Source organism: Papilio xuthus, unplaced genomic scaffold (genome assembly GCF_000836235.2).
Source record: "Papilio xuthus unplaced genomic scaffold, Pxut_1.1 DF827714.1, whole genome shotgun sequence".
NCBI lineage: Eukaryota > Metazoa > Arthropoda > Insecta > Lepidoptera > Papilionidae > Papilio > Papilio xuthus.
The window spans coordinates 5354156-5372901 of NW_013530935.1; the positions used below are offsets into that span (position 1 = coordinate 5354156).

General features: G+C 32.2%; 2 protein-coding genes across 2 annotated transcripts; one reads left to right on the forward strand and one right to left on the reverse strand.

Annotated features, from left to right (window-relative positions):
• Positions 1-1727: 1727 nt before the first annotated feature.
• Positions 1728-5310, reverse strand: Afg3l2 (AFG3 like matrix AAA peptidase subunit 2). The gene is made up of 2 exons (XM_013310794.1): positions 3731-5310; positions 1728-3137 (listed from the first exon to the last, which is right to left on the reverse strand). The coding sequence occupies exons 1-2, from the start codon at positions 5184-5186 to the stop codon at positions 2290-2292; spliced, it is 2304 nt and encodes a 767-aa protein (XP_013166248.1). The 5' UTR covers positions 5187-5310; the 3' UTR covers positions 1728-2289.
• Positions 5311-5551: 241 nt separating this feature from the next.
• On the forward strand, positions 5552-10463 carry LOC106116542 (Calcium/calmodulin-dependent protein kinase I). Its single transcript, XM_013310417.1, has 7 exons — positions 5552-6213; positions 6446-6679; positions 7118-7250; positions 7892-8072; positions 8747-8840; positions 9179-9349; positions 9911-10463. The coding sequence occupies exons 1-7, from the start codon at positions 5737-5739 to the stop codon at positions 10457-10459; spliced, it is 1839 nt and encodes a 612-aa protein (XP_013165871.1). The 5' UTR covers positions 5552-5736; the 3' UTR covers positions 10460-10463.
• Positions 10464-18746: the final 8283 nt, after the last annotated feature.

An 18746-nucleotide genomic window follows, 5' to 3' on the forward strand; every position in this document is an offset into this window, starting at 1 on the left:
AACGTTTACTTTTGTGTGAGCAAGGAAAAAGAGAACGCGTTCGCCTTTGACCTTCCTTTGAATTAAACTTTCAATTCCTAAGTTGTTGTTTACGCTTGTTCCGTTTTGACACATGACCACAATAATAACTAATATTTCTTACACAAGTTTCTTAAAACATAAAAAAAAAACAAAAAAAAGTAAAATTTTTATTGTACTATCGCTTTAGGTAACCTACCTTCATTATTATTTCTGTACAAGTATTTAGGAAGCGAAGTCACGGTTAGGTAATCTAACGGAAGTATCAATACCGGCTTGTTTCAATAAGCTGTACTAAAGTGACTAACCGTTGATTTCTGAGACCAAAATCCCCTTTTAAAACAAATGTTTTTTAAAGATGGAACTGGAATGACGATATATTTTATACAAAGATTTGTGTCTCAGAAACCGAGGGTTTGTGAGGATTTGAATGCGAACGAATAATAATACGAAGATTTAATAATCGTTAAGTGTTTGATAATAAAACTTCAAGAATGTGTCGTAGAGCGGAAAACTAGAAACGCCTTTTCTTATGCATTGATGCTTGCGTACAAAAAAAGTTCTTCCAGTAGGAAATTGGATGACTTTTTACGGAGGAATCAAGTCGGAGTTTTAATTTTTGTAACTTTTTAAGGGTTTCTTTCCAATTAAAAAAATGGGGTTGTGTAAGAAACTTCGACTTCGAGGGACGTTAATGTGAGTCGTGTTTTTGTAAAAGTACCATATTGTGCGGTGCATTAAGCGACATACTAAAATCCGGTTTTTGGCACACGACGGACGCAAAATAAGTTGTTTGTTGAAAATTGTATTTGTGTACTATAATTAGTCATTTGCTACGAATACATAGACCTTTTGAGTCCTTGCTTTATTATAATAATTTCAAAAAAGTATATGAAACGCCTATTCCAAAATAAACATCGGTTGATATATTTCAGCGTATTTTTAAAGCACCCAAACCGTTTCGAAATCATTTACTTTTTGGAAATCAACAAACGACTTTATATATATTTTTACCTTAACTTAAAATATTTTCACTAACTATTATTGTTACACTACAGAACTCTTTCAGTGCTCATTAAACGATTCTGAGTGCGGCAGAATCAACATTACTTTTTACCGCTTTTGTTTTATCTAGGTAAAAGAACGCCATCTTTTTGTTATCTAGGAAACTGTGAATCTTGTTTTAAAACATCTGTACCAAAACCACTGACCTGTATGGATACACGCTGGACAGGTGGTTGCTTAAAATGACTGTTTTTGCTTCGTTTCAATTTGAATGTGCTAGTTAAAGTTACTGTCGGCTTATTCTATCTTTATTATAAGTTCCAATTTCGAACACGGCTACCATTGGCGCCAAAAACCAAAATTACAAATAATCATGTATCCTAACCAGCGGAAAATAGAGGTCAATGAAAGAAATACAGTCATTTGTTACAAAATTACGTTTTTTTACAAGTTTTGGGCTGTGGAGATTCACTGTATTAAGGAAGGTAAAACTGGCAGACATAACAACAAATTTCTTTCTATCTCTTTCCCTCTAAAAAAGTAGATTAAATCATGTATGTAAACATTTCACTAAGAAATCCTCGTTTTTAAATTGGATTGAATCGTATTAAAATTTGTTTAATGTTACGTAGTTTTGAAAAAGAAAAAAGTTCGCTTTAAAATCATCATTTATTTATTTAACAAAATAATCCAACTACACCATTAAATTATTTACGTCATAAAAACAACTAATATAAATACATTTAGCCAAAATGCACACAACATATAGCAAAGCTAAGCAGTGCTCAAGTAATATAATAAATACCTAATCGTTAATATAAAATCGAACATTAAAATACAATTTTAATTTTAAAAAGGATCGTGTTTGACCCAATGCGATGTAGGAATTGACGGTAGGCTCCCGCGTTTCTTTACGTCTCATCTCTGATACTCAAAATCGTGATGTTCATGTGTGCAGCGACTCATGTGAAACGGCGAGCCTCTATAAAGTTTGGATTGCATTATACATCAATTCTTACGTTCTTAGTATAAGAAAAAATACAGTAAGTTTACAAAGTTGGCTATTTAAATTAAAGTGACAAAATAATCCAATATTATATTATATTTGCTTATTTATTAGACTAACACAGCCTATAATTTTTCAGAATTTCCAATGTTCGATTTGTAATATTAACAACCTGGTATTCAAAACAAAAGTCTTTTATGTCTTATATGTTACGTTTATTTCACATAAAACTGACTAAAAAGATTCTACATTACAATTGCTTAGTTTTTACTGGCAGTAGGTACGCTGTCTGGTGAGGTCGGCTTCTCTTTGTTCCAGTCCTTAAGTCCTTCGGGAAGTGTTGTATCTTCTTCCAGTGATCCAGTTCCTTCGACAAACTCTTCATATGTACTCTTCTCAGGGAAAGGTCTAGGTCCCAATAGTTCTATCATGTCATCTCTACTTAATATTTCCTGCTTAAGTAATCTTTCTGCAACTTTGGTAATATTATCTTTGTGCTTTGTGAGTAATTCTGTTGTATGTCTGTGAGCCGAATTTATTAATTCCCTCACTTCTGTATCAATTAGTTCTGCGGTCTTCTCCGAGTAGGGTTTATCGATAACCATTTCTCCGGGTTGTGGCATTTCAAAGGAAACATTCCCTACTTTCGCATTCATACCGTAGTGGACGATTTGAGCGTATGCACTTTGGGTTATTTTCTTAAGATCGTCTTGAGCGCCGGTTGTTATTCTCCCAAAGAATATTTCTTCACTCACTCGTCCACCTAGAGTCATACACATGCGATCAAAAAGTTGTTCTTTGCTGTACAGATACTGTTCTTTGGGTAAATACTGTGCGTAACCCAATCCTTTGCCTCTGGGTATAATGGATACTTTGAGCAATGGATCCGCATGTTGCAGGAACCAGCCTGCTACAGCGTGTCCAGCCTCATGATACGCTACAATCTTTCTCTCATCAGGTTGCAGGACATTGGATTTTTTCTCCATACCAGCGACAACCCTTTCTATGGCTTGCTCAAAGTTCTTCATATTGATATCATGCGCAAGTTCTCTGGCAGCAATTAAGGCTGCTTCATTACACACATTTGCAATGTCAGCACCTGTGAAGCCTAAAAAAATATGGTTTATTAAATAATAGACTAAATAAGATTCATTAATTTTAGTAAATTTAATTTGCACTATTTGTATACCTTAAATAATTATAGTAATAGCTATTCATCCCTTCTTCTAATTATTTCGTTCTATATATTATTTGTTATGGTTGTGCACCGTGATATGAATTGTTTCAAAATATTGCGTATTTATTTTGGATGTGACAAGGAGGTAGTCTTTTTTTTGCATTGGAGACAAACTCCAAGCTAGGAGACTAAAACTTTAAGATTGTAAAAGAAACAGGCCTAGGATGCTTTTGAAAATAATAAAATCAATAAATTTAGGCTGATATGCTTACTAAACAATACGGAATACTGGTAAAAAAATCCCTTTGGGCCTATAAAATCCATAGAATTTTTCGTATTTTTCCGTAGAACGATCAGAACAATGGGTAATCCACTGTATATTAAATAACAGAAATTTATGTCTATTATTTATTATTCAGTTGACATGAATAAATCTTGGTCTCAATATCCAAATTCCTACAAAATGTCATAATGATCAAAATACGAAAAATGTTTTAGTTTTTAAGATACATTAACTACTATACCTGGTGTTAATGCAGCCATTTTGCGTGCCAAGTTATCCTTGTTCAATGTTGTCTTCAGAGGCCCTAAATGTACTTTGAAAATAGAAGCCCTTCCCTTAATGTCTGGTGCAGGGACAAAGATTTGTCTATCAAATCTGCCAGGTCTGAGAAGAGCTTTATCAAGAATGTCCACTCTGTTTGTAGCAGCCAGAACAACTACATTTGTAGTTGTGTTAAACCCATCCATTTCAACAAGGAGCTGATTAAGAGTATTCTCTTGTTCCGAATGTCCGCCGAAATTACGTCCACCTCTCTTTCTACCGACCGCATCAATTTCATCAATAAAAAGAATGCAAGGAGCATGTTTACGTGCCATAGAAAACATATCCCGAACTCTAGAAGGACCAACACCAACAAACATTTCCAAAAATTCTGAACCAGACACCGTAATGAATGGAACATTAGCCTCACCAGCTGTTGCTTTAGCCAGTAACGTCTTTCCCGTACCAGGAGGGCCAGTAAGCAATGCACCCTTTGGAATTTTAGCTCCTAAATCAATGTATTGTTGAGGATTTTTCAAGAAATTCACAAATTCCATAATCTCAATTTTTGCTTCTTCACAACCAGCAACATCTTTGAATTTTACACCAATGTCAGTTGGGTTTATCAATTTAGCTGTAGACTCCATAACACCACCGAATAAACCACCGCCTTTACGACCAGCTCCCCCCATCATATTAGCAGACCTTCTCATCATATAAATTAAGAAACCAATTATCAAAAGTGTTGGCAGCATTCCCGTCAGACTTGCAGCTTCTACCTCAGTTTTATAAATTACAGGAACAAAGTTTGGCGGGTCCACATTCAGCTCGATTTGTGAATTCTCCAAGTTTCTTTCAAATGAATCAACACTGCCTATTGCAAACCAGATCACCTTTCCTTCCAATGCAGCACCTGGCTGTAATTTCACTCTAACCCACTTTTTATTTATGACTTCAAGTTTCTCAACAACTCCTTTGTTTAAATATAAGTTGACGAAGTCTCTCCAGCTTATCTCCCTGTATCTTAACTCGAAATAAGCGATCGATGCCAATAATGTTACGACACCCATTGCTCCGAACATCATCCATTTTTCTCTGTCCTGATTGTCGAAGCCGCCTCTTCCTCCTCCTCTACCACTTCCTGAACTACTGGAGAACATGTTTATGTTCCATTTATCTTGTGAAGATGAAGGTTTTGACGGGGGAGGTGTAGTTTTTGATGGTGCAGGAGACTCATCTTTTTCACTTTTTTTTGTCTGTTTTTGGCTTGCACCGGGCTGAAAATATTTTTCAAAACCTTTCGGTGGCTTTTTACAAAATTCATACCACTGATTTAATACTGAATCGAGTGCCGGAACACCGACTGGTTGCAATTTGTGGCCATTGAAATGTATCTTAGTTAACTGTGACTGTGTTAATCTTAAGCCTTTCCACATGCTGATTCTTGTGATATTTACAATTATTTTATTTTTAATTATTTCACAATATTATATCGCCCAGTGCACGAAAAAAAGAAACGATTGGTCACGACAAAAACATGGTTAGAAATCTGTCAAATTTGCTAATTATGAAAAAGTGTTGCACAAAATTGAAAAATAGTAATGAGATGTTACATCACTTTTTGTATTTATCAAATGATAATATGGCTTAAATTACAAACAATTATTAGAAATCTTATGCACTTAACATTACTACTGTGAATTTAAAAATCTTTTAATTTTAAATCATAGTTTCATTCAAAAAGTGTTGCCATATTTCAAAAATAGTAATCATATGTTTTTTGTTTTACATCTGTATCAGCACAACGAAATTGAAGTTTAATTTATTTAATTCAGTAAATAAAAGTGCTAAATACATAGGTAACTCTCACAAAATATTTACATAGGGGAATAGATTACGTGTACTGATAAATAAAAGTGTGGTTTGAAATTCAGGTTATTTATCTTAATTTAAAACTATAACTAACGGTTCGAAAAGTGTCACGACATGGATCAGGAAAGGCCAGAAAGTACGATAAATCACGGAAAACGTAGTCGACCTTTGCTACTACAACCAAGTCCAAAAATAGCAAGGTTATCAGCTTACGGGAGTTCATCTAGTTCAGCGCTTAAGAATTCAAAAAAATTGGGACCACATTCGCTTAAAAAGACTAAACCTTTGATTAATAAAAATGATGTACCTCCCCCTGGTACCCCAGTACCTGATAAGTACGTTCGTAAGGCTGGTCCTTACCTATTAGGACCGAAACTGGGGCCTAGTCCAGTCAAGAGTATAGTTCAGTGTCTGGCAAGAAAAGAAAAAACTGATGAATATTATCAAATTAAGATTTTAACGCTTCGTAACGAGGGCCAACCTGAAACACAAGATGATAGACAAGGGAAGATGTTACTGCACACAGAATATTCATTATTGTCATTATTAAAGGATCAAGATGGTGTGGTTCATCACCATGGACTTTTTAAGGTAACACATTGTATCCTAGTAAATAAAATGATGTTAGAAAAAAGTATAGAAATTATCTCTTCACATGACAACTGTCCACATACTTTGACCCCTCTGATGAAAATAATTATATCTTTTTAAAAGATGCTATAAGAGATTTAACTCTTTCAGTAGACACAGTGATGTGAAATTTGTACAAAGTGCTTGGTACTTTATAATTTGATGATTAAAAATTACCAAATATTTTTTTTAGGATCATGCTCTTGAGGAAATACCTAATCCAAATGGCCCGGGTTTTCTATACACTGGTCGAGTTCGGCAGAGATTATTTCTTGTTTTGGATTGTGTAACATCACACCAGTTCAGTGAGAAAGGCAGCGAGTTGATAAATTTGCAGCAGTATGTAACAAAAGTGAAGAAAGTTCCGGAAAAAGAAGCTGTCCTTATATTCTATGATATTGTTAGAGTTGTTGCCAATTTACATAAGGTATGCTTTTGATGTATATTTTATTCTTAACTAACTGTTCCCTGTGACTGTTCATGCAGAATTAAGAAAAAATAAGTAGCATGTTTTTTTCCATACATGTTCTACATCTATGCCATATTTCAGTGAGATCTGTTGAGCTATTTGGAGATATCTTTTAAGAAACATTCAAACTTTCACATTTATAATATTAGTAAGAAGTAATATGCTTATGATATACCAAGAAATTAGTTGATAAAAGATAGGTAGACATATAGAAATTACTGAATATCTAGTTAGTAAAATAGGTTGTATTAATAAATGTCAATATAAATAGTGAGATATCATTAGTCTTAATTGCCTTAATATTTTGTTTCTCGGTTTTTCCGAAGTGAAAATGAAGGATGTATGTTTTTGTACAAGTGACAGTCAATATTCACAGTAATACATACTCCGTTTCAGATAAACATAGTACACAGAGACCTGAAGCTAGGCAATATAGTGCTGAACCAAAGAACAGGCCGGATAACAATAACAAACTTCTGCTTGGGCACACATTTAGGGAGTGACAGAGATTTGTTAAAGGATCAGAGAGGTAACATAATAAATTTTACTACTAATTACTTTCTAATGATAAAATAAATTGCAGTCTATAGTCTAGTTTGTTTACATTCTTCCATTGGTTTTTGATAACATTAACAGTGAAAAAGCCAAATATTGCTGCATAGATTATAAAATGGGAATTTAAAAGTGGTAGAGCCCGCTTTAACATCTTAGCACGAATCGTCCCGACTCGCCCAGTTAAATACCATGACCACACAAAAGACATGCGTGAAGTGGAAGCAATTCCGTGTTTCGTCTGATGAGTGTGGTTCTGGACATACTTCAAACATACATACACATTTCAAAATTCATAATAACTTTTTCAACCTCACCCGAGACAACATGCATTTAACTCAAAAGCAAAGCATTTAAACGAAGTTCAAAAACAAAACTGTCAATAACCTTTGATAAGTTACATGATTGTCACCTGTCAGTTCTATACATTTTTGAATTTTGTTATTTGATTGCTTCGGACCTAATGCACATTGCCTTGGAGTCAGGGTGTGGAATATATGCATGCCATTGGTTCACCATCACTGTAATAAATCTGTATTCAGTGATGTCTGAATAGTTCTTGTTCATTTCCTAACATGTTTCTTGATTGTTGTTTTAAAAAATTCTTCAATCTTTCAGGTTCACCAGCTTACATATCTCCGGATGTGTTAATGTGCAAGCCATACCATGGTAAACCGTCAGACATGTGGGCACTTGGTGTTGTCTTGTATACAATGTTGTATGGACAATTCCCATTCTGCGATACTAGTCTCACACAGCTCTTCAGTAGGATACAGGCTGCTAGTTATAATATACCTCCGTAAGTTATTATGAATTTATTTAGTAAAAATATACATTGCATAGATGTGAAACATCCCTAAAGTCGATTTTAAGATTGAATTCATAGAATTGTAAAGTTATTAATAAGCTAATCTCTCTAACCGGTATCAATGAAATATATTTTTTACATCTTATTTTATTTAATAACTTTACGGTTTCTGTATGTTTCCTAGAAATATTTAACATAATTTGCTAATAATCTATAGTATACTAGCTGTCGCCCGCGACTCCATCCGCGAGTATTTCAAAAAACCGATCAATAATCGAGGTAAAAACTATCATATAACCGAAGTTAACTCAAATTACAGATGCTTACAAAGTGTGATAAGAATTGGTTCATTAGTTTCGGAGTTTATCTCGAACATGCATCTTGATAAAAAGTTTATATATGCATATATTGTTAAGAAGAAAAACCGAAAATGTAGCAGTGTATTGACCCAACACTAGCTTTACTAAAATGTCGACGTTTGTGTCCAGTCACTAATCATTCTGATACTGCACTTTGTAACGAAAGCAAGTCATTCGCGCTAAAGAATTCTAACGAAAAATGTCTAAGAATATTAAATTGGAATTCATAGATGTTTATGTTTTTTTGATATTTGTAATAAAAGCATGTATTTATTTTATTTTGATATTGTATTTTTTTAATTCCAGGGACGGTAATTCAGTACAAGTTTCAAATAATACGGTCTTCTTGATTCAAAGACTATTGGTTAAGGATCCAAAACACAGATTACTTGCGGATGATGTAAGTTCTTATATTCTTCTATAGCTTCCTCTCTTTTATTATCTACTAGCTGTCGCCCGCGAATCCATCCGCGCGGAATTAAAAAAAATCTTAATGAGTAGCCTACGTGTTCTTCCAGATTATGTCGTACATCTGTTCCAAATTTCATCAAGATCCGTTAAGCCGTTCCGGAGATACCTTCAAACAAACATCCATCTAAACATTCGCATTTATATTAGTAAGATTTAATTTTGCAAATTAGATTTTCAACTGTAGTTCATCAATAACCTCACGCCTTAACCCAGAGCGGTAGACAGAGAAGAATTCCATATTGAGAAATTTTTAATATTAATTTTCAGGTATTGGATCAGTTATCAAGTATAATAGCAAGTTATGTGATAGTACCAAATCCTCCAGAAGACCTCCAGGTGGTCCCCGATGTACCTTTACAAGAAGAGACAGATGAGAAACCAGCTGTTCAGAATAAGGATACTACACCAGAAAATACTGAACGGACATCTAATAATCATGTAAGTGTGATTTATTTCCATTTTAAATAAAAACTAGCTCTCGCCCACGACTCTGACTGCACGGGATTTAAAAAAAAAATCATAAGTAGCCAAATTTTATCAATTCAAATGCAAACAAAAATCAAGGTTTCTAATAAATATCTATCCATTCAGATATTATTATGAGTTAGAGTTGTTTACATACCATTTGTGAATTTAATGTAATTTTAACTATAATTTTCTTAACTTATATAAAAACGGCTAAACACTTATGTATATTCGTCCGGTGGCGGCACCAACTAGTTTCGAGCCTATCGGGGGCCCTTCATCAGGATGAGTGGTACTGGTATTATTTCTGGTATTATTAGTGAGCGATGGGCCGCGGTTGAAGTTTGAATAAAATAATTTTCTTTTTTTTTTGAGATGTTCAAATTATTTTTTGTATTATCAAAAGTTTAATAACAAGCACTTTTATTAAAAATTTGTATTTTGAAGTAAATTTAACATATAAAAATTTATATTTAAAAAAAAAGCCATCCGGACTGCTATTAGTTTTTGTAATTTATTTTTTTCAAATTTCAGGAAGAAATGGGTGTATTTTGTGTGCCCTTACCCGAATTCTTCGCTCTAAACTTCCCACCAGCGAACCGACAGAACGGCATCATAATACCAACAACAGTTGATTCATCATCAATCACATCACCTAATAATAATCAACGTCAAATAACAGTACAAAGAATAGGAAGAGATGCAAGACCACTGTTACCATGTGAAATAGCAAGATATCAACATATGTTTGCAACAAATCGAACGGAAAGAAGATCTGAAATACAAAACTTTGTTCCGGAAAGACAGGAACGACCTGAAAATTCAAGATTAAGAACACTAGCTCAGAGAATACCGAGGTTAAATGCAAGTAATCCCGCAGATTTTAGAGTGATACCTTGGTCTGAAAGATCTAGGTTACAAGATAGGACTTGGGATCAAGATGCTGTTGTCAGATTGTCTATTTTAGATTTATCTCGGCCAAATAGAATAATGAATCCTCCTCCGGTGCATAGTGTCAATCCTGAATCGGTTATTAATAATCCAAGACCACCCGTTGATAATTCTGAATTGGATTATAACTAGATTTTTTTTAGAGACTTTGGTTATTATAAACATGTTAGTTTTATAACTACTAACAAAATAATTACAACTACAAGTAAAAGAAAATAAGATTTTTTTTTTTAGATTTTTTGAATCACTGCCGAATAAAAAAATCTTGTCTGTAGCAGTAAATATAGGAATATTATTCGAATTTATCTTGTACGTACGGAAATTTTTGTACAAAAATATTGTAGTTTTTTTTTAAATATAGTGAAGTTTAAATCTTTTTTTTGATTTCGGCAAAATGCTCATAGATAAGAATTTTTTATAACCACAAAAAGAGAGATTTTTTTTAAAATTAATATTTGGTATCTTCGATTAGTGTTTTGACAGAAAAATCATATGAATTTATAATATTAGGCGACATATCTAAAAAAAAAAAATATTTTTTTATAAAATGTAGACGAAACGAATCTATCCTCTTTAATATTGCGGCCAAATCATGCTTATAGTATGTATAAACATTTGTATTAATTGTTAAGATAGAATAAAATGTGTCACATTACATAATGTATAAAATACTGTACATAGAATTAATTATTTTTAGGTTATTATTAATGAAATAACAAAGAACCCAAGGAAAGGGTAATTTAAGTCTGATTTTCAGCTTCTCAAATGTGTAGGGTAGTTTTATATTATTACAGTCGAACCTGGATAAGAGAGAAATCACTACAACCGAGAAACTCGGGTAAGAAAGAAACCTCTATAAGCGAGAAATTTGGGTTACAGAGAAACCCCTAAGACCGAGAAATTTGGGCTAGAGAGAAATCTTTTTAAGCAAGAAATTTAGGTTAGAGAGAAACCTCTATAAGCGAGAAATTCGGCTAAGAAAGAAACCTCTATAAGGGAGAAATTTGGGTTAAAGAGAAATCTTTCTAAGCAAGAAATTTGGGTTAGAAGAAATCTTTCTAAGCAAGAAATTTGGCTTAAAGAGAAATCTTGCTAAGCAAGCTTTGGGTTAGAGAAAAACCTCTATAAGCGAGAATCTCGGGTAAGAGAGAAACCTCTATAAGCGAGAAATATGTCGCGGTTCCTTGGGCTCTCCTAACCAGGTTCGACAGTATTTGTATATGTACTTATAATATTTTGTACATAGGGTAACATCTTGTTAAGTGTTGCCAATAGATTTATTTATTAGCGTAATAGTAATATCGGATTTGTACATAAGTTTCAATTATATTGTATTTACGATGTAAGATTTATTTTTACTAATACGATGAATATTGGGGCGTGTAAAAGAAATTCTGGTATTTTTTTTTTATAAAATTCATACAAAATAACTTCAAAATATTAAATTTATAATTTTTAATCATCCATTTTGTTTAATTAATTTATGATATATTATGATTATGAAAAAGCAAATCGATATTTTTATTAATGTTTCGTTTTCAGTTAATTTAGTAATTTTTTATCTGTGAAAATTAGTTTATGGTTCGATAATGGCATTACTAATGGACTTTGTACTTTTATTAAGGTTTTTAGGTTATTTTTTTTAGACAATTTAAAAAATATCGGCCTCATTGTTTTTCTAAAGACTAACCAAGCAATTTTTATTCTCAACACGTTAAGGCCATTGTTATATTTTTTTATATAATCTGTTTTAAAAGTTGTGTTCATTGTCTGTGGTGATTATCTGACATCTGTCAAGTTGATAAAATTTGTTAGTGTAAAATCAACTTTATTCCCTTGAGTTAAAGTTGTTTTCACAATAACATTTTTTAAGTACTGAAATTTCATATTTTCCAATAATAGATTATATTTAAGTAGGACAATTTTTGTTATTTGTTAATTGCATGGCTGTATTGGGGTATGCACAAATAAAAAAAAATATTACAAAAAATTTCTTTTTTTTTATTTCAATTTTGAAGAAGACACGATAGTTTGATGCTAACATTACGGTTGTTTTTTGGTTGGTTAAGACTAATTATGGTCTTTCGCAAAGTTAGTTCGACTTATAGTACTTCAAGAAGCGAGCCTATCACCATCTCAAAGGCCGGCAACGCATCTGCGGTTCCTCTCGTATTGCTGATGTCCATGGGCGTCGTTGAACACTTCGGTGTTCCCGCTGCTTGTTTGCCCCCTTCTGTTAAAAAAAAAAGTTAATATTATACACGTAATGCTATTATTTCAGCAAAGAGTTTCATATTTTTTAACTTAATTGTGCTATACATAGCCATGTAACTGTAAAAAATAAAAAAAAACAATAAAACACCAAAATTATAGTTCTTATTTGTTCAATTAATTTAGTTAAAAAAAAAACATTTAAACGATAGTTCATAGTACGTGATGACAACCGTCTATTAAGTACGATATTAATCCTCATATAAAATTAATTCGATAATTCATAAGCGTCACTTGTTTAACTAATTAATTTTAAATAGACACACTGTAGCCGTAATAATTGTCAACATTTATTATTGAGATGGCAACAAAAAAGGTCAATATAAAACTCAAGTTAATTCTTTGATATTTTACTCCTATTTTTAATATTTTTTTGGGTATTTTTATTGTTCATCTCCCTTTTATATCCAAATGGAGCCAATCACATTTATTTCAATAAAGCCTATCAAATAAAAAGCCTGTATCGCCCCGAGGTAGAAACAGAATAGCGTAACGATCGAAATCTGTCGGATTATACTTTATTTACCGTCTCGTTTTATATCATAGCGCTTTGTTATTGGAATTTACATTGTTTGAGGGTGAACTAAGTAAAAGTACGTAATAGATTTTCTTATTTTTGTCGACATTTTTTTTATAAATATATGTTACTTTCGCCCACGACTCCATCTGCGCTGTATTAAAAATAAACATAATACTCACTGACGCTTCGCTCCTATTGCTCGCAGCGTAATGTTACATAGCCTTAAGCTTTCCTCAATAAATGGACTATCTACTAAACTATCCATCAAAAAAAATATTTTTCAAATCGGACCAGTAGTTCCTGAGATTAGCGTGTTTAAACAAACTCTTCCGCTTTATAAAATTAGTATAGATAAGATCTACTTACATACGTACCATAAACTGTTTAGTTTTTTTTATATTATGAGATGTCAAACGAGCAAGCGGCCACCGGAATTGGCGGAAATATTTAATAATTATTATATTTAAATAAGAAACAAGAAATGTGTTTAATTTAACATTATGAACATTTAATTTGTAACGTTGTAGAAAATAGTTTTCAGTTGGAGTCGTCAATTATTTATTAACAAGATGATTATCAATAGTCAACATCATGTATATTATTTCCATATTTTTTAAAACAAATCAAATATAAATTTACAATAATTGAAGGTAAATTTACATTCTATCTTCGTAGTTATTTGGGTACGTATTAGCATATTAGGCGGCGCCTAAGGCGACAGATCCGCTTCATACATTCCTCCTTTTTGTCAGCAAAATTGAGCCACATACAGCATGTTTGGAAAAAATTGCAACGAATAAAACATAACATTTTAAAATTGTTTTTTGAATCTATACCTATGAATGGTTGATGGATGGATAACAATTTTGTAACTTTATAAGTATTTTGTTTTAAATTTATATTACTACGACTTTAACAACGACATTACTAAAGCGTAACCTTTATGTTTTGGTGCCTAATTAAGATTTACCAAATGTTGTTTCACTTCTCTGGCGCTTATATCCAAAGTGACCAAAAATCTTCGCCTCCGATACCACAGAGCGCCATCGCTGTCTCTACTGAACTGTATCTTGCCAGTCTGCTTGGAGAACGCTTATCCAGATCTACAACATTCTTCTGGGTAAGTTGACTTTTACTCTTATAATAATTTTCAAATTACATTTCCTACATACTTACATTGAATTTACATTTTTTTTGTATTAATATAGTATTCTACTACCGTGATAACTATATTAATACAAAAAAAAAATGTAAATTCAATGTAAGTATGTAGGAAATGTAATTTGACACGGTAGTAGAATACTACGCTTAAAAAGTTCTGTCATGCGAAATAGAAACGGTTTGTTAATTTTGAACATCCTTTACACAGTATTCACGTATGAAAGATTACATCGGCAAGCGGGCACAAGGCGAACAGCAAATATATCACGCGATGTCATCAAGTCATAAATTATTTATGACTTTTTTATACTCGTACCTGCTGCAGGATATTATCTGTGAAATTTTTTAAATCTACTTACAGATAAAATAGGGTGTAAATCAAATCCTTATTTAAATAATGTCGCGTATTATGAGTGCCATCATATACATACGTTATTTGTTTTTTTTTCAAATTGTAATCTTACATTTTACTAATATTATAAATGCGAATGTTTGAATGGATGAATGGATGTTTGTTTGAGATATCTCTAAAACGGTTGAACGGATCCCGCTGAAATTTGGCATAGATGTAGAACATAGTGTGGAAGAACACGTAGGCTACTAATTATGTTTTTTTTAATTCCGCGCGGACGGAGTAGCTGGCGACAACTAGTGCTGTAATAAAAAAGTAATCTTGTCAAAGTATCCTAAGAATCTTCAGCTAAAGAGTCATATAATTGAGTTTATTAAATTAAACTAGTAGTCTTAGCAGTCTTATCGATGGTTTCTGAGACCTTTCTTAATAAAACATCACAATAATTATCTTTGATAAAACAAAGACAACAGTATATTTGGATTTTGGTCTCAGAAACCCACGGATAGTCGTACAAAACCTAAAATATAACTAATCTTATCTTTTTAGAACTATCTAAAAAAAGTTTATAAGCATTTCGTTTTATACTTAATAGAGCGTAAGAATATTATAACTTAATGCGTAAATAAATAGTTACAGTGGTTCTTACTCTATCTTTTTTGCAGCAGCAATTTCAGCTGACACATTGTGCTGTTCCAGCTATATTCTAACTGCCAATAAAAATAGTTCAGGTAATTTATGGCGAAAACAAATCATTGGTAAACAATGAACGTTGCCAGTAATGTAGCCACACGTATCGATGCTCTATTATTTTCAGTGTTGCCAATAAAAATAAAATATTACAATGACTTATTGACTTATTGGGGTCGCCATTTTTGTTAGTTTACGTGTATTTGATAACGGCAATAGAAACTTGATTTATTCAGATCGTGAGATGACTATAAAGTTAGAATTACTTGCTTGAGCTAAGGGTTTTATATTCGTATCCAATTTGTGATGAAAAGCTTATATGTTCTAGTTGTTAAGTTAAACATTGTTAAGGTTAACTAAACTAACGTAACATAATAAATTAAATCTACAAGATAATAGATGTTTCGGTAATAAAAACCCATGCGAAAAATATACTGAAATATACGAATTTTGTGATAAAATATTGCACAATTCTTTTGTTCGAGAAATCTGTTTTCATAAAAGTTAAAATATGAATTAGCTTAAAAACTACGTCCCGCGAGCTTTGCAATTGAAAATTCCCGGAGGCGCCGAGGCGGGGCACAATTTTTCAGTGTCCAAACCCGGCATTTCCATGTCAGAATAGAGCCTCGTTTAAATGAAAACTAATTTTAATATTAATACGTTTCTTACAGCGAAGAAACTTCGTTGCACCGAACGTTCCGCGTGCATTAATCCAAAGAGTTTTTATTTCGTTTTGGAACCAGCCAGGAAGAATTTATATTTTTCTTTCGTCATCTCTGTTTTTTTTTTTCAAATTATAAACAGGCAGTATTTTTTTTTAATTAAGTTATGACAAAGATTATTTGATATTCTGACGAAGTTATCTGATCCAGTGGATATAGGTCAAACTAAATTATAGCTTACTAGTTATAATATTATTTTAGGCCTGTCTAAGATTCACACATTTTTTGACAAATTAACCGTGGGTTTGTGAGAGCGAAATCTCCGTTTAAAACATATTGTTATCTCTGTTTCGTCAAAGATAATGAAAGGGTTTACGATATATTTTTATTCGCAAAGATTTTGGTCTCAGAAACTCACTGTAACTGCGATAGAATATAAGAAGATACGTTATTTATTTATAACTAGCTGTCGCCCACGACTCCGTCCAGGTGGATATATAAAAAACTTAATTAGTGTAGCCCACCCATCCATCCATCCACATCACATCCATTTAAACATTTGCATTTATAATGTTAGTAAGTTAAATCATCAAGGCAAAAATTCGAAAAAAATTAACAAAAAAAGAATAAATAGATCCTATATGTCAGTCTCCTGGCTCTAAGCTGAGGTAGCTCACCAATTTTCATCCATATCGGTAAAACCGTTGTTGAGTTATAAATAGTGTAACTAACACGACTTTCTTTTATATATATAGAAGATTACTTAACTCAAAAGAGATCATAGCAAGATGCAAAACATAAAATTTACATTTGATAAGAAACTCAGTAGACAAATAAAATAAAATTATATTTCAATATCACACTTTTGACAATTGTGTGATCAAATTATTCACAAAACAAACATGTGAAATAAAGTGAAAATATCATTGCGAAAATATCTTTGGAAATAATATAATTTCATACAATACACCTTTGAAATATAGACTATTATTTGTTCTGTATAAATAAAAGTTACGAAAAGAAAGTTGGATGTGGTATATTTTATATTTTTAAGTTCGCTTTCTAATAACCTTGGCTGGAAATAATTAGTTTGTTACTGACATAAAAAAGGAGTAAGTTCGCAATTCGTCTTTATGTTTTTTTAAACCAGCAATGTAGTTTTAATGTCGTACATTAGCAGTCTGTGACACTTTATAAGCTGAATGTTTACTTTGTCTTTTCCTTTATTCTTTAAAAATACGTAAAAAAAGATACAAGTGTAATATAATAATAGATAAAACACTTATTATAATCTGAATACAGCAATATCCTTTTCAAAATCAATCTTATTTCTTACTAATATTATAAATGCGAATGCTTATCTTAATAAAATTTACCAGATATAGAGCATAGCCTGGTAGAACACATAGGCTAGTTATTTTTTTTTCTTAAATCCGAGCGGAGTCGCGGGTGACAGCTAATGAGGTAATGCTCGTAGTACATCTGATATTTTTGCAATTGCGCAATTTTTCGTTGATCCATGTTTAGAGTGATAGAATTGAATCGAGTGTGCAAATGTGATGACGCACATTAGGCTTTCATTTCCCGCCAATGTAGAAGGGGATTGATGGCCGCCATTTGTCTGAAGCGTTGTCTATGCTTTTCCCTTCAATGAACACTCGCCTTTATACTGATGTCTCCATTTACTATCTTTCGTATATTGAATTATTAAATAACTTTAAAGATTGTGTTGCAATATGAGATATAAAAGATGGAAAAGAATATTTCTATATTGGGTACTATTTAGCTATCGCCTGCGACTCTATCCGCACGGCACTAAAAACTTATCGTGGGTTTCTGATACCAAGATCCCCGTTTAAGACATATTGTTATATCCGTTTTGTCGAAGATAATGCCAGGGATAACGGTATATTTTGTACAGACTTTGGTCTCAGAAAGTACCAGTTACTAAGTACTCTATCTGTTGTTCCAGACAGACAATTGTACTACAACTATGTCAAATTTCATCGTGATCCGTTGAACCTGGATACATGATACATACATCTAAACATTCGTATTTATAATGTTTGCAAGATAATCAATGTAATCTTATATCTTTAAATGATTGCAATATATATATATATATATATATATATAATTGGAATCTCGGAATCGGCTCCAACGATTTTCATAAAATTTAGCATATAGGGGGTTTCGGGGGCGCTAAATTGATCTAGCTAGGAATCATTTTTAGAAAATGTCATTTTATTAAACATAAACTTATTTTTTTCTATCGGTAAGATCGAAAAATATTATTCACATTTTATTAGTAATTCGTACTTAAATATAATTTCCAAAAAACACAATTAAAAAAAAACCTAGCAAAGCTCGGTCGTCCAGGTACTAATGTTTGAGTACGTAAAAATCTTTTTACATTCACTTATCCGTTTATTAATTTTAACTACGCATTCAAAATGTACACATTATTTTATCCTTTATGCATAGTATAATATGTTTACTTTAACTATGTGACGTCATTAAACACTAGTGGAGTTCAAAGTGAGGTACATCAAACAGAACGAGCCGGAGGCTACAATTTGTCTAATGTTATATAAACAATCCCATACCTCCGCATGACGGATTAATGTATCTACCGCATCGTAATTTAATGGAAGCAATATTGTGTTATGTTTTAGTAATTTAATAATTTACTATCGGTTTCTAAAAGACATTGTATAGTAGGCCTAACAAATATTTCCGAATAATAATCAAAAAAAGCGC

Coding starts and splice junctions, on each gene's coding strand:
- LOC106116542 (XM_013310417.1), top strand. CDS start 5,737: ATGGATCAGGAAAGGCCAGAAAGTACGATAAATCACGGAAAACGTAGT. Junction 7,251..7,891: donor TTTGTTAAAGGATCAGAGAG/GTAACATAATAA, acceptor TCAATCTTTCAG/GTTCACCAGCTTACATATCT. Junction 8,841..9,178: donor ACAGATTACTTGCGGATGAT/GTAAGTTCTTAT, acceptor ATTAATTTTCAG/GTATTGGATCAGTTATCAAG.
- Afg3l2 (XM_013310794.1), bottom strand. CDS start 5,186: ATGTGGAAAGGCTTAAGATTAACACAGTCACAGTTAACTAAGATACAT. Junction 3,138..3,730: donor AATGGCTGCATTAACACCAG/GTATAGTAGTTA, acceptor ATATTTTTTTAG/GCTTCACAGGTGCTGACATT.